Below are 16904 nucleotides of genomic sequence, written 5' to 3'. Positions count from 1 at the left end.
TTTTGGTATTTTTAAAGGCGATCAAAAGCAAGACAGCAATATATTCAGGCATATGCAAATCAAGTCAGTTTGGTTTGACAAAAATAAGTTTATTGAAAATAATTTGAAAGCCTTACCCAAGAATGTATTTGCCCTTCCTCCCCCTCTTACAAAGTAGTGTCAGCCTCATCCAGCCCAATAATAGGTTTAAGAGTGAGGCTTCATAGATGAGAGGGTACCAGGAGGTCAAGTCCTCTGCTCCTAAACACATAGACCCAGCTGCTCAGGCCTGGACCTAATAGTATAGGTGAGAAAATCTACAAAGCTTGATTTTGAGTAAAGAAAAAGAAAAAATTCTGTCTTTGGACGCTGGCATAATCCTCCATTCTTATCAAGGACGTAATTGTCAATTTATAGTTCCATTGGTGCAAATTCAGATTACGATTCTTATTCCAATTAAATCATTTTATCCTATTTCCTGTTCAGATATGCAAGTAAGTTCCAGTTCAGCAAACAGTTTTGGGGGGGTTTTATGTCTTTAACATGGTCCTTCTAGGGTTACTGTGCTGCTGCTGTCACTGGTCCCAGCACCTCGTGGTGTCACCTCGATAATCCGTGGCTTCTCAATGATACGGGCTGACCGGTTTCCTTTTTCTACTATGCCAATGATCCAGGCTTGGTGTCCCTCACCGTACTTTGGTGATTTTATCTCAGCGCAGAAGCGGGCAGCCTGCTCCCGGGGAAGGCAAATGAGTAGTCCACCTATATATAAAAAGCAAACCTTTAAGAAGATCTAATAATTATCTATTGTTACAGAAATAGTGATATGGATTAGGAGAAGTCTTACTAGTAAAGGGGTTGATGTAACACAAAAGTTGCAATAGAATTAAATCTAATTTGTTCCGTTGCTGTAGGTCACAGTCCCGCCTTGGCTACTTACCACCTAACCGTTTAATATGGACTGAACTTACAATATTAACACAGACTGTGTTGAATTGTTATACATAAAGGGGATCTATCAATACTCAGAGATCAACTACCAACCAATCGGATAACTGATCTTTCAAACACAGCCTGTAATGTAACATCAGCTGATTGGTTAGTAATTTTGGCCAAACTTGATCTTCCCCTTTTGTCATTTGAAAACGGATAGCTAATGAAACTTACCAGATGTTTCCGCTGATGTTCCTTGAAGTAATCCAAAGCGGTTTCCAACGGCCTTTGTGATAGCTGCCATCTTGGCGATAATAGGCAAATTGTGGATAACAAAGCTAACTTCACTTTGCTGCTGTTGAGCGAGGTTTTGAGCATGTCCCAAGATACCAAAGCCGGTAATATCAGTGGCAGCGTGGGCATTAAACGTGTGCATTAGAGCTGCAGCTGAAAGCAGACAGAACATAATAACGTCATACTAAACAATGAAGATTAGCTAGAAATAGCCCTCTTGTGGGCAGAGCCAAAATAATATGCGGGCGTTCGATGCTAACCTGTCTAGCGAACAGGGCTGAATCAGGCCCTATGTTTCGATGCTAATCCTCTTATAGCTTCAACAGGTCACATCTTCAAGAATTAAAAACTCATCGGTACATAATCAAAGAAATCTTGAAAACATGGCCTGTTGGTAATACTTAGGGACTAGAGTTGAAAACCACTGTAGTTATTTTTGAATATCTATCAGCTGTGACACAGTTGTGCAAAATACATAGAGCAATTATTAATACACTGCTCCTGAGTACTGTACACATGTGAAATGGTAATTAGCCACACAACATGCTAATATATTGTACACGCAAAGCGCCCAGAACCTAACTGTCAGGAAGCCAGCAATTGGGGGAACAAACAGTTGTGACCTCGATCAGCCTGTCAGTGGCAGAGCTGTGGGAGCGTCAAACACATTTGCACAGATTGGAAAAATCACTTTATGGTCATGAATTGCATCTGGATTTGAGTGGATAATGCACAATAATCCATTTGTAATTCAATAGCAAATTTACACAGGGTGGGTTTTCTTTGTGTGGACAGTGACCATCTACTCCAGGGCTGGCCATAACCGGCCCTCCAGATGTTAATGAACTACACATCCCAGGATGCTTTGCATTAGTTTTGCTATGTGGCCATGCTGAAACTGCTGCAAGGCATGCTGGGATGTGTAGTTCATCAACATCTGGAGGGCTGGTGTTGCCCAGCCCTGATCTACTCACAGCTTTGCAGATGAACAATCAACTCTGAATTGGGCCCATAGTTAGCAAATAAATTTATGATTTTTTTAAAATAAAAACTTGTGGAAATAAATCCTTGTATATAGAGGCCCTTCCCTGATAAGCATATGTTCCCAGTACTACTATTCCGTGTGAACAGACTGGTGCTAGCTCAGCACGCTAGGGAAAGTTCCATAGTGGAAGAGTTGTTCCACCAAAAGCAGTTTCTGATGCAGGTCCCCACACAGGTACAATGATTAGGCAATGTGTGCAGGGGCCTTAGCTCTATGGAAAACACAGTACAGCCAAATAGATCATGCGTTACCTGTACGATTAAGAGTAGCCATATTAAACATGGCTTCCTGATAGGCCAGCTCAACCTCTTCTCTGCTCACCACAAGCCGGATCTTATTCCATCGGTCGGGCTATTGAGAGGGATCATTAGAGGGAGGTTATTGGATACAATTCACAGAAAGGACCTTCATATTTCTGTAACCGACACTTACATTGTCCAACCACTGATGGGCATTGACAGCCACCTGTGTCCCCAGAGGCTTGGTCAGCACAAGGACATCTCCTGGAACCGCATTGTGTGGCCTGAAGAACAGATGTTACGTTAGCCTAACGTAGTATGCATGCGGGGAAAAAAGTTGTCTTTAAATAAAAATGTGAAAATTGGCTTGTGGGCATTGCATACATATAAGTCTGACGCTTGTAAGTAAAATACAGTAGAAGTGCCCAATTGCCTGTCGGACAGTGAGCTGTGATTGGCTCGAGAGTCACCGTGAGTACTGAAATAGCGCACCGTGCACCTGGTCTGCTGGAGCCGGGTGGGTTGTCCACCCTTCTGCCCTGCTGTTGCATTACTGCACATACTGATGGTGGGAAGAGGGGTCATCCCCCGTGGCATAGAGCATGAAATCTGTAGCGAAGAGCATGTAGGTGAGCGGTACTTATGGGTCTAGCTCCTACACTTTCACCCTGGGTCCTATGGATTTTTTTTTTTTTTTTTTTTTAAATGTCAAGCCCTGAAATACAAACTGCTTGCACAAGACTGCTATGGTCCAACCCTCACCACGCACCGTCTTGTCAAAACCAAAAGTTTGAACAGTTTGGTGAAAAGCAATTTACCCAGAGCCAAAATATAACAGAACAGGAGTATATAGCATAGGGCTGGGGTAGCCAATTCCAGTCCTCAAGAGCTACCAACAGTTAATGTTTCCCAGATCTCCTCACAGAATCACAAGTGAAGTAATTAGCTCCACCTGTGGATGTTTTGAAATGTGTTAGTGAGTAATGAATGCACCTGTGCAGCAGCTAGGTTGTCTGGAAAATGTGAACTGTTGGTAGCTCTTGAGAACGGGAGTTGGCCACCACTGGCAAAGGGGCTCTTTCTGTAGTTATACCCCTGAGAAAAGGCCAGGAGCGTTCACATCTCCCGTTAGCCACAACCAGCTGTAATGCAACGTGAAATGATACACTGCTGGGTGATGCATAATCTCATCCATTCTGAAGGCTCTAGGATGGACACAGGGTGTATAATGGTGTAATGGTTAGCATTACTGCCTCACAGCACTGAGGTCATGGGTTCGATTCCCACCGTGGCTCTAACTGTGCGGATATTCTCCCTGTGCTTGCATGGGTTTCCTCTGGGTACTCCGGTTTCCTACCACAATCCAAAAATATACGGATAGGCTAATTGGCTCCCAACAAAATTAACCCTAGAATGTCTGTGTGTACATGTGGTAGGGAATATAGATTGTAAGCTCCACTGGGGCAGGGACTGATGCGAGTTCAAATATTCTCTGTAAAGCGCTGCGGAATATGTGTGCGCTATATAAATAACTGGTAATAAATAAATATATCTTCAGTGCTGAAAATAGATGATTACAGAAAAAAAAAAAAAAAGACAGCAAGTGTGTGAAAAACTTTCTGTAGCGGTGAACAGTCTTTTGAACGATTTATACTCACATGATAAATTCATTTGACTGGCAAACAACTGTAGCCACTCCACCAATGATGATCCACGGGTTTATCACAGTCTGGCCCCCTGTTACAGAGGTACCGCCCTCCTCCGCAGCATCCTTAAAACCTTTAATCATGAGGGGTGTAACTTTCTCCCGCTCCTAGGACAGACAAAGTTGACAAACATAATAGCATAAACTTATTCCATCACTAAGCAACCTCTCACCCTTCAAACCAACACTTGAGGACATACTAAGTTGTGTATCATTGTGCACAAAAAAAATTCACGTTCCAGATATCAGGTTGGACCTGGGATTTTGGTGGAAATGGGGTAAAATAATCATAAGCTGACAGCCTAGGACTGGCCAGCCGTTGGAGAGGGACCAAGTGTGGTACTGCAAGACTCACCTCATCGGTCATCTTCTGACTGACACTAAGCAGCATCAGCATATTGTCACATTCAGTAATTCCCATGGCGTACAGGTCACTTAGCACATTAGCACAGGCAATGCGGCCCTGAAAACAAAGGATAAGCTGTGTAAGGATTTTTTGCCACATAGTATGCTGCAGTAACAGAGCTATAAAGTAGACTATAGTTTGTTGCACATGTTCATGATCAGCTTGTGTGCATATAGTGCTACAATGGCAACATGAGGACCAGAAACAGAATGGACTTTTAATCTATATGGTCAGTGTATCTGGTAGAGAGTAGCTGGGACTAGGGATGCCAATCCCGGGGCATTTTTTCAATCCCGGGATTGAAAAATGCTCAATCCCGGGATTGGCATCCCCACCAAAAAAAAAAAAACATTTTTAGCATAGGACCCACCCCGGCCAACCTGCACATCTACTTACATTAGGGTGCGGGCGGCCGGGAGTGGGTTTGGAGGTGCACGGTGCCTCCCGGCAAGTGCACCTCCATAGAAGACAGCGGGCGGAGGCAGGCGGGCGGCGGAGAAGAGGCGGGCAGAGTCAGGCCGGCGGGCGGCGGAGAAGAGGCGGGTAGGCGGTCACTGGTGACGTGTGGCCTGCGCAGCGTGACCTCTACTGTCACGCTACGCAAGCCGCACGCCGGGTCAGGTTACGGGAACAGCCGGGCAGCGTCTGAGCGAGTGCTCAGACGCTGCCCGGCATTAGACTGCACATGCGCAGTCTAATCCCAAAATCCCGGACTTTTTTAGGCCAAATCCCGGGATCCCGCCGATCCCGGGATTGGCCACACTAGCTGGGACCATAAGTGTGTATGTAGGCAGATTAGTTGCTATGGGTAGAACTTTGCCAGGGATGTGTAGTTCCACAGCAGATGGAAGGCAACAAGTCACTCAACTGCACTGACAGCATGAGTCAGCTGCTCCGGTCTTGTGATAGCTTCCATATAACGACACAGATAACGGGAGTAGCTAATACATAGAAAAAGGAAGGGAACAGTTGAACATCTACAACACATAACATTCATTGGAGGGGGGAGGGGGTTTGTTACTACATATTCAGTAACCCGCTAACAAGAGCTGCCAATTTTACTTGAAGCTTGGAAACATTTGCACTGAGGCCTATACACAGAGATTTGAGTAAGACATGTTCTGATCGATGTTACTTACGGTGTAATGGTTAGCCTAAGGTCATGTGTACGATTGCCACTATGGCCCAAACTGTGCGGAGTTTGTATATACTCCCCATGCTTGTGTGGGTTTCCTCCGGGTACTCTGGTTTCCCTGCACTATCCAAAAATATACTGATCGATTAATTAGCTTCCAACAAAATTAACCCTAGAATGTGTGTGTACATTTGGTAGATTGTAAGCTCCACTGGGGCAGGGACTGATGTGAAGGTTCAACTACTCCCTAAAGCGCTGCAGAATATGTGTGCGCTATATAAATAACCATTAATATATAAATAATTGAACTACATTGATCAGAAAATACCCCTACATCGCTGTGTAGGTGCCATAGCGATGTGCGGCCCCGCGCATTATCATCTCCCGGTGATTAAATCGGTCGGCACCAGTGTTCTCACTGGAGAACACTGGCCCTGACAGCACATAGCGATGTGTGCGGAGCGATCTGAGTGATCTAGCATTGCTCAGAAAACTCAACTACACACATCGCTACGTGTTGGATTGCTTTTGTTCTGTACACGTAGGCCCTCACTAACAGGAGAGCCTTATCAGAGGGGCAGCTGACCTTTAGGATTAGCGCACAACAGAGTCTACCCCCACTTGTTCCATATATATATATATATATATATATATATATATATATATATATATATATATATATATATATATATATATATATATATATATATATATATATATATATATATACACACATATATATACACATATCACAAATCAGAGGCAAAATGTGAGTTCCACACATGCTGCAGACCAGAAGTCCGTTTCTATAACACAGGTGGAAAGCAAATTGCATTCCAACGGTTCTGTTCATGGATTTCTATTGGTAATTCAACTGCTTATGGCAAGGAGCACCCACCAAATTATCTGCCTTTTGTGAGCACCTCAATACCAATGATTTTAACATTACATTAACTTTTCATGTAAGTAAAGAGATTGTGTTTTTAGATTTAAACATTTAAATACGGCCAAATTATTAATGTTAATTATTAAATATACAGAAAACCTACAGACTAACAGTTATATTGAAAGTACAAGTTAGCATCACAAGAGATGGTTAGACTGTATTCCCTTTGGGCAGTTTGTTAGAGACAAATGAAACTGAATATCACACACCTGCTCTTCTGTACAAATAGATGAAATGGCAGAATGTTTTAGACAGAATGCGACTATTATTAAACAGGCTAGAGAGAGAGAGAGAGAAAGTGAAACAGATCTCCGGTAAATGCCCACTTCCGGGTGCCAGATGATATTTAGAGCGCAGTTTGCAACCAACTGCACAGTAACCGCACCTCTGTTCATACTGATACAAGCAGAAGTGCTGGGGAAGGTGCAGACAAAACAATCTGATTACAATTAATTGATTAATATGGTGGTGATATGCTTATTTTATACGTTTTTTGTGAGTGCATTTTATGAATAAATTGTTATCTTCTATGCAACAGTACTGGGATTGTTGGGATTCTTTATTTTTCAATTAAGCTTTTTGATCCATTGAAAGAACAAAATTCAATGAAGATCAAATGAAAGCCTGTTTAACAAAACAAGGTTGTATTGTTCTTGTCTGTTTGTAAACACATAAGCGCCGTTGTGTCACCTTTATACATTGCATTATATGCATGTCTGAGGACTTCTGGTGAAAGTCCTGAGTGTACCCAGGCAGCACTAGTGTGAGCATTTGCAAAATTGTTTAACCAGATTTTTCTCTGTGAAATAGGGCATTTTTGTGATGGGAACTTGGCGATAGCGTGGTTATATGCGATTGCACCGACTTGTAGGAGTGTTGCGCACATGTGTCAAAACTGTGAGAGGAAAGGAAGCCAAATTCAGAGGGATCCCTTGCACATGTCATTGTGCTGCTACAAGCGCAGATATTATCATGACAGTTGCAGTGGTTACCCATACTAACAAAGGTAATCAGTGAGGCTTGCCAGCAATGACAGACACTTGAGGGGGTACACAACTGTTTCCTTGCCAGCAGATGGCGCCCAACTGAGCATGAGTTAATAAAAACATTAATTTAATATGGTCCTGCGACCTTCCATCCCTTTAGGTGGGAAGTCAGGGGTGATGAACAATTGAATTCCCCCTTTTGTGTTCACCTTAGGATTAGCCTATGAGAGAAGACCTAGCACAGGGGATACTGCTTTGTTTAAGAACAGTACATGAACCTAGGATTATCTAGTGATGCCGTCAAGAATGTGTAAAGGGGGGGGGGGGGGGAGAGATTTATCAGCCACTCGTTTTCCTGCACCATGAGACATGCTGCATTACTGCTTAGTGCAGCGATATAAGGGCTATATAAGTAGCCATAGTGCCATTCCCAGATTGCGCTGTGTGTTATTGGACAGATTGAGAGCTTAACAAGTGGCCATCACATTTTTCTGCCATAGATGGATGTGATTAAAGACCCTGCTGGAGAGATCTCCAATTTCTCCACGGACTGGCTCTTCTAAAACCGTAATAACGCACTTTGTTGAAATGCAGTCACCAAACCATGGCCACCCAGTGGCTTCCACACTGGGTGCTGTGTCACCCTGAGGTTGGTGGTCCAGGATCAAAATCTAATTATTTATGGTCAATGTGATCTGCAAAACCAGTGCCGGTTAATGATAATTATAACATGTCTACAACAGAAGCACAACCCTGCCCACGACCACCACATTACTGAACCTAAGGACGTCATGCAAGCACAATTTACTTCATTTAATAATTGTCTTCAGAATCTCTCAGCAAGACACTTTTGGCCTCGTCTCTGTCCCAGCACCATACAAACTATGCAGAAACTGTAGCAGATGCAGGGGCAAATCATTAACCAATGTGCTAACAAAGTAAGATATGGCGATTCTATTTAAGAAACAGCCATGTAATGCTTTATAAGCAAATTCCTTCCCTCCCTCCGCTCCTAACTCCCTCCTATGGATACAGGCACAGCAGTATCATGGTGACTCAGCAGATGGTCGCACACAACAGGCCGCAGGAACAAAATCCCAAGGGACTCATTAGGAGGATTACGTGGTTGTGCGTTTTATTCTTACAAAGGTTACACAAGAGGGTTTATAGAACTCACCTGCATGTAGGGGTCCTCCACAGATGGATAGAAGAAGTCAGTGGTCTGAACCAGGGAAAGTCCCCTGTGTCTTAGAGGAATCACACAGGAGTCCATCCCAATACCTGCAGCAGAAGCACGAGAGACATTGAATGCCAGGGTCTAGTCATCAGAGAAGCAGACATGAATTTAATACGAGTATGGAGAACATGCTAAAAACAGTATGGAGCGTAGGTAGCAAAATGGATGTATATGATGGAAATGCAGACAATAGTAGCCTATTGCTAGAGCTGTACACACATCAGTACTGGCAGTATAAGCGCTTATAGTTCACCGCTGCTGGTCAGCATGCTGCATTCCCATTAGGGATGTTAATCCCGTGATTCGGGAATAAAAACAAATGATTAATCCTGATTATCCCGGGATCGAAGTATGGATTGCTGCTGGGAGTATTTGAAATGCTGCAGGCCTTGTCTGTGTCTCTATGCCTGTTCACCTAAGTGCCAAATACACCGATGCCACACAGCCTAGTGGCACCTGTGCCCTTGTCTCAAGCCTGAAGGGCCCTCGCATCCCCTATGACCCTGTGCACTCACACGGCACCATCCACATTCTCCCCACAGCTGTTATAGTTGACTGAAGATCCCTCTGCTCTGCATGAACTACAGCCAGTGTCCTGCAGAACGGGTACGGGCCTTCAATCAGCATCGCAGCACACAGAGACTGGGACCTGTCAGAGCCTAGATGTGCTGGAGAGATGGAAAAGCCACTGAGCAGGCAACCATAAAGAAATACAGCGCCAGCGGGATTTTGAATGTAGCCCTGACCAGCCGCTAAATAGAGCTAGCGGTCCAGCAGCCAATCAAGAGCCACTTCTGCAGCCTCTTCCCTGATTGGCTGGTGGCTAGAGCTCCATTCAAAATCCAGCTGTCTGTCTCTCTATGGTTGCCATCTAAGCACCATTGACACCAGTGAACCCCTGTGCTGCCCAGCGGGTAGCATCTGAGCCAAGTGCACTGCCCAGAATAATAAATGGTATTCCCATAAATCATGGGATTTAAAGGTTCTAAATCAAACAATTTTTGGCCCGAAATCCCTTGATAACGCCGATCCTGGTATTGGCTTCCCCAATTACCATGAATTTGACTTTACTGAACATGGGCTACATTAAAATTGCCCTTTTCCTTCTGTGGCCTGGCTTTCCTATTGTAAAGACTAGAGGGCTGTACACAAGTAATGATGTCGGAATCGCTCCGACATCGTTCACGAGTGTATCAAATCATTTGTCGTGCATACACACGGAACGATTTGATACACTTGACCAACAATTTGTCTATGATCTTCCTGCATGCAGGAAAGATCATAGACCATTGTTAACGATTCGCAGGTACGCGCATTGTTAACGATGCAAGTAACAATCTGATTGAAGCGTTCCCGATCGTTCTAATCGATCGGGAACGCCCACATCGGGCATCAAATTGTTCCGTGTGTACCCAGCTTAGGAGCTGTAAGCAGACGATATGTGCGGTCATTGTCAGAGGATACACACTGTACGCTACATAAATTGGTGCAGTGCTCCCTCAGGCCACTCTCAGTATGCCAATTGGAAATGTCCCAAGTTGTAAGTTATGTTAGAACATCCACATTAATACCACACAGGTTCTTAAATTTACAGAAGGCACAAGATTCTAGGTGTTGTCTTTGATTGTAGCCGCACGTAAAAAAAAATGAGGTACTTTCATTTCCCTATAATACGTCAAATTAGTGACCAGATACATGAATATTCTCTCTTCCTTCTGGCAATAGCATGGACTGTTCCTAAACAGAGGTGGAATAAAAGCCACTGTCGTGTAGTGTCTATGTGCCCGATTCAGAGAGATAAGCAGTGGCATCCGCAATGCAATATGCAGCTGTTGTATGAACTTTTTAAAATGTTGCAGCTGTAGGCACCAGTACAGAGAAACCAACTGGCAGCATCTCAGATCCGCGGCTTGTGCGGGAAGATGCAACTATGGTCACTTATGGCTGCCGGACATAAGATGTGAGAACCATTTTTGCAATCTGGTACATGATAGTTGTAGGACAGGTCCCTGAATCGGTAGCAACACACCTACGTCACCACCACCTCGTTATCGCCAAAACACTAAATCATTCTCCAAATAAATCCTCCTTACACCTGTTATCAGCAACAAAACTTAATTGTACCTCTGCGTCGGACATGGCGCCCATCTCTGAATCAGGCCTTATGTTATTGATGCCCCAGATGACCAAAAGTTTCCGCTCAGCTTAATTTTACTTATTTGCAAGAAGCGCCATTTGTCTATGGCAAATAACCAGCATTGAGGTAACATTTCTAATTTTCATATTATACAATTATTTGGAGCAGCTGTTTGGTTGCCATAGGCAACTTCACCACTGCTTTATGAAGAGTGCACAGTGACTTTCCGAACACTCTGTATCTTACCAACTAACATGTGACTGTGTACAAAAACACAAGAATATGGTTTGAGGCATATAACTATACATATGTCACATGGGGACCTAGTAAGCGTAGGTTTCAATGTCAGTGGCATGACAAGAACTAGAGAGATGTGTCTCTAGTTCAAGACAATAAGAGCCAGCACTCCAAAAATCCCTGTACTGAGAAATGTAAACTGTTTTTTTCTTTCATTTACTGCTGTTAAAATAATTGGGCAAATAAAGGGGTCATTGATAAAAGAACCACATTCTGTTTTCGTTACAAACATACAAGTCGCCATAGACTGGAAGTTCTTGTTTTACCAACGGTCTCCAAAAAATGTCAACAGCACAGAGCCTTATTTCAGCATGGTTATGCAAGAACTAACTTCCTGAAATCTGTGTCCCATTTGGGGTCGGAAGTGTGCCACTGACCACGAGTGCAGCAATACACAGATACCGAAACCATTTGATTGTCGACCTAATGCTTGCGTCAACCTTATCCATGTTGACCTATAGCATTGTCGACCTTCATAGTGTCAACCCTATGACCCATACAATACGTCCCATTTCCTCAACATTGTAGTCAGCCTGGGAGCCATACACCCATCATGTATCTGGAGGACCTAGCAAACATTCTGTTCCCAACCCAAAAAATATTTGGGTGTAAAAATACTAAGAATACCGGCAGCAAACTGCAGTTGGGGGGGAAGAGATAGACAAGCTGCACCTTCAGGTGTTGCGAAACACCAGACAACGAGACAATAGCTGGTCCATGTATGCAGCAGGACATAATTGGAGGTATAGTTCTACAATGCCCAGATATCGGCCACTGGTCAACGTCTGGGTTTTATAGTGCTCGGCTCTGGTTTCTGCAGGACAGCATTCTGAGACTTGTAGTTCTCCAAAAGCTGTATTACACTAGTTTTGTTTATCTGCAGCAGTGCATGCCGGGAATTGAAGTTTTAAAAAGGCTGTCTAGCACTAGACTCAGGTGTCTGCAGCACAGCATGTAGTTCTGCAAAAGATATTCAGCGCAGTGGCCAGATAGAGTGTGAGTTGCTTACCTAGCCGCGGGTTCCCTCCATCCTGCAGCACACATGACGCCTCCGACTCCCCTCCGCCGCCCGCTTCCCGGGGCTCTCCCTCCTCCAGTCCCGACAGGAGCCTGAGCAGAGTCTCCCGCGGGACCTTACACCCTCAGCCCTTCATATCAGAGAACGAGGTGAGACGGAACGCCGCCCCTAGTCCCAGGGACTCCGGGTCGAAGGGTCGGTACCCGGGGAAGTACGGAGCCATGAAGGCAGGCAGCGATCCGGCAGCCATGATGGCAAAGACACTACTAGCGCCGCGCGGGGCTAGCGCCACTTCCGGAGTCAGACACCAACCAAATCATGTGACGGGTCGCCGTAAGGTCGTCAGCGCGCATGCGCCTCACTGCCGCCCGCCTTACCATAGAGACCGGACAGCCACGTGTGACAGAAAGACCTCCAGTTGTCATAGAGATGAACAGGTATCCGTCAGTCTCTGCAGGACCACAGAAGTTATTATGGCAAATGGAAGAAGCCGGTAGCTCTTGGCTACCATAAAAACAGTGCTGGGGAATTCAGCTTGTAAGGAGATGACCTGCCAGCCCCAGGGCTCCTCTTTGGCCTCCCCTGTGCATGCAGCTGCTGTGACAGGGGATAAGGCCACCCTCCTGCGACTCATAGGCTCCAACTCAGGGCTTATTGATCAGGAGGATGGCCTTGGGAGAACCGCTCTGATGTACAGCGTGTTGGGTGACCGCAGAGCCTGCGCGGAGGCGCTTCTACGTTATGGGGCCCAGCTGAATCGTTCTGACAAGAGTGGCAGGACTGCGGTACACCTGGCAGCCCAAACGGGCAACCACCGGCTGCTGAAACTACTCCTGTCTCGTAGGGCTGACTGTACCCAACGTGATTTACGTGACATCACGGCACTGCACCTCTCGACCCGTCACCAGGACACTCGCTGTTTGGGGCTTCTTCTGAAACACACACCGCCTGGTCAAGTGGATGCCCAAGATCAAAAGAAGCAAACTGCGCTACATTGGAGTGCCTACTACAACCGCCCGCAGCATGTCAGGTTATTAGTGCGGCATGGATCCAACATAGGCATCCCTGACCTCGAGGGAAAGATACCACTACATTGGGCAGCTGGGCACAAAGATCCAGAGGCTGCTCTGACCGTACGATGCCTATTGGAAGCAGCCCCTACAGAGTCCTTACTCAACTGGCAAGACTACGAAGGCCGCACTCCTCTGCATCTTGCTGTTGGTGATGGTAACCAAGAAGTAGTGCGCCTTCTGACGTCCTATCGGGGATGTAATGTGGCGCCTTATGACAATCTCTTCCGTACTCCTCTTCACTGGGCAGCACTGTTAGGCCATACTCCAATTGCAAATCTACTTCTGGAGAGAAATCGATCCCCCAACATACCGTCTGACAGCCAAGGAGCAACCCCTCTGCATTATGCTGCCCAGGGGAATTGCCCGGACACTGTAAAGATCCTGCTGGCTCACCCTTCTGTGAGAGATGAGGCGGATTTAGAGGGCAGGACTGCATTTATGTGGGCAGCAGGTAAAGGCAGTGATGAGGCGGTGAAAGCTATGCTGGAGCTAGACCCAGAATTAGAGATAAACAGGACAGATAAATACGGTGGAACCGCTCTTCACGCAGCCTCTTTATCCGGACAGATTAGCACTGTGCGCATTCTGTTAGAAAATGGTGCCCAAGTGGATGCGGCAGACGTCATGAGGCACACGCCACTGTTCAAAGCTTGCGAAATGGGACACAGAGAGGACATCTATACTTTAATTAAAGGTGGTGCAACGGTTCATCTTGTGGACAAAGATGGACGCTCCCCTCTTCATTGGGCAGCCTTAGGAGGCAATGCCAATGTATGTCAAATACTTATAGAGAATAACATTAACCCGAACGCCCAGGACTATGAAGGCAGGACTCCGCTGCAGTGTGCTGCCTATGGAGGCTACATTGGCTGCATGGAAATACTAATGGAGAATAAGGCAGACCCTAACATCCAGGATAAGAATGGTCGCACGGCTCTGCACTGGTCTTGTAACAATGGCTACCTAGATGCCATAAAACTTCTACTACACTACAATGCCTTTCCTAACCAGATGGAAAGCATAGAAGAGAGATACACGCCTTTAGATTATGCTTTGCTTGGCGGGCACCAAGAGGTAATACAGTTTATGCTGGAACATGGTGCCCTTTCTATTGCTGCAATACAAGATATCGCTGCCTCAAAAATTCAGGCTGTTTACAAGGCACACAAAGTGCGGAGGGCTTTCAGAGACAGGAAGAACCTACTAATGAAACATGAACAGCTGAGGAAAGATGCAGCAGCCAAAAAGAGAGAGGGCGAAAGTAAGAGAAAACTCAGAATTGGTCAGGCAGCCAAAGATGGGCAGATGGAAGGAAAGCAGGAAGATATCAAAGAGTGTTTAAGGGACCAACAAGAAGACAACAGTCATCCGGCAGTACATCGTAAAAGAAGCACAAAAGAAAGACTTCAAGAGATTACAAATAAGACAAAACTCAAAGAGCACCAAAACAGGACAGTACAGCAACTGCCTGAGGTAGAACGCACATCTCCAAGACATAAAAAGGTTTGTGACACACCCAACAAGTGTAGTCCAAGAAACTCATCTCATTCCCAGTCCTCCTCTTCTCCAACAGTACTAGCAGAGATGCCATATTACGAAGAAGGGGGTATGAAGAAACAGGATAACAGACAAAACTCCAGATCTAAAAAGGAATCCAACAATAGTACGGTCCCTGAAAAAGAGCATCATAGTCGTAAAACTGGGCGTAGGAAATCTCACCGGGAGCTTAGTGAGGTTTCTGATTGTCCGGTAAATGTTGAGAACAATGATAAAGTTGGTGGAAGTAGACTCTGTGTCCTAGAAATAGAAACTTCAGATATCCTTAAAGAGCAAAAGCAAATAAAAGGTACTCGATTGTCGGGGAACAAAAGACAAGATTTGGATAGAATTACCCCAAAAATGGACGATTGTAGTATTACAGAGATTAGATCACCTAGGGGAAATAAAGCCTCTTCGGATACAGTAAACCACATAAATAAGGACAATTCTACTCAACCTAGGGAGGATTCAGACGCACATAAGTACCAGGAAAGAGGTTGCTCCGCCAGAGGTGGACAGAGACCTGCAACCGGAAAACAGTCTAGATGTGACGGGAAGAAACGTGTAGGAACGGTACAACGTAGCTCTTCTGGTTCACGCTGTAGGCTGACTAAACAGACAGACATGGTCAGAAAAGGAGCGATCTGCTCTCCAACCAGTGACATTGGCTTCAGGAGGGCACTGACCTTACCCATTCCTAGAGAGAGTTTAAAGCCTGGGCAGTGTGCTACTGACTGGCAGCAGTTGGACATTGAGCTGATTCCCTTGGAGGCAAGGCTGCAGTTAGTAGAAAGGGAGAAGGCTAGGAAGCAGCTCTTCCAGCGCAAAAACCAAGCTGCAGCAGTTATTCAGAAGGCCTGGAGAAAGCATAGAAGCAGGAGAAGGACTACCCGTAAGACACCTTCCCACTCCCCTCACATTCACAAAGTATAGAAACTGGCTATTCCGGCACCACTGGACAAATTCCCCCTCTGCACCTTACTAGCCAGTACAATTGGTGCACTACACATCTGCTTTTTCTTCTCGATTGCGACAAAGATAATGACCCTTCCCTAGTGTTTAATATACTGCGCTCACACCAGTGATTTGCCACCAATAATATATTGTGCTATTTCCCACTGGCACCCCTTAGGTTTTAAAAATGCATTTTTATTTATGAACTGGAGTGTATGTATGACTGCAGTTGGCATTTGACAGGTATAGGTTAGTCCATCTTTAGTGGTTTAATTTACTGATACATGATGTACACCATGTGATCGCTGTGTTGTCCGCCTACGGTGCAAGCCAGTGGTATAGGGCTGGTTTAACACAATGACGGTGTCACAGAGGCCTAAAAAGAATAATAATAGAATCTAAAAATTTACCCTTTATACCTGGATAGTGTTCATTCTAGCACCCGCCATATTTGAAAAGCCATGCAGTTCCTCTTCCCTGCCTGTGGTGTCACTGTCTGCTGTGTTGTTTCTAGCACAGGCCTGCTTTGCATATCAGTGCTGATATACAGACCACACTGTGCTAGAAGCACTACAGCAGACAGTGACACCTCAGACAGGGAAAAGGAACTCCATGGCTTTTCAAATATGGCGAGTGCTAGAATGAACATTACTTGGATTTACAAAAGTTTTTGTCTTACATAATTGGATTTCTGTTTTTAACTGTCCGCAGTGTAACCATTGAACATGTGCCCTGTTTTTACTTTTCTAGACATATGAAGCCAAAAAAAAAATCAAATAAGATCTACTGTTTTACAGGGTATTATATATATATATATTGAGTATTGTTTACATGTATATAGTGTACATTTGAAAGCAATATATTGTAATAATATGCTAACATTTCAAATTTACCTTCAGAAAGCTAAAAATACGGAAATATTGAATAAATGTTTTTTATTCTGTAAACATGTTGTATTAATCTAATAATGTAACGTCCGAA

General features: G+C 44.8%; 2 protein-coding genes across 2 annotated transcripts; one reads left to right on the top strand and one right to left on the bottom strand.

The window, feature by feature from the left end:
* Positions 1-64: 64 nt before the first annotated feature.
* LOC146035422 (selenide, water dikinase 2-like) lies at positions 65-12655 on the bottom strand. Its single transcript, XM_083158854.1, has 8 exons — positions 12349-12655; positions 8846-8949; positions 4551-4658; positions 4149-4303; positions 2684-2774; positions 2503-2602; positions 1147-1359; positions 65-741 (listed from the first exon to the last, which is right to left on the bottom strand). Exons 1-8 carry the CDS (start codon positions 12605-12607, stop codon positions 518-520), a joined length of 1254 nt encoding a protein of 417 aa, XP_083014980.1. The 5' UTR covers positions 12608-12655; the 3' UTR covers positions 65-517.
* INVS (inversin) lies at positions 12330-16484 on the top strand. The gene has a single exon (XM_083158847.1). The coding sequence runs from the start codon at positions 12903-12905 to the stop codon at positions 15900-15902; it is 3000 nt and encodes a 999-aa protein (XP_083014973.1). The 5' UTR covers positions 12330-12902; the 3' UTR covers positions 15903-16484.
* Positions 16485-16904: the final 420 nt, after the last annotated feature.

Source organism: Crinia signifera, chromosome 9 (assembly GCF_055691185.1).
Source record: "Crinia signifera chromosome 9, ASM5569118v1, whole genome shotgun sequence".
Lineage (NCBI taxonomy): Eukaryota > Metazoa > Chordata > Amphibia > Anura > Myobatrachidae > Crinia > Crinia signifera.
This window is presented reverse-complemented; position numbering and strand designations above follow the sequence as displayed.

Bases quoted from the DNA above. Each gene is read 5' to 3' on its own strand.
- INVS (XM_083158847.1), top strand. From the start codon at position 12,903: ATGACCTGCCAGCCCCAGGGCTCCTCTTTGGCCTCCCCTGTGCATGCA.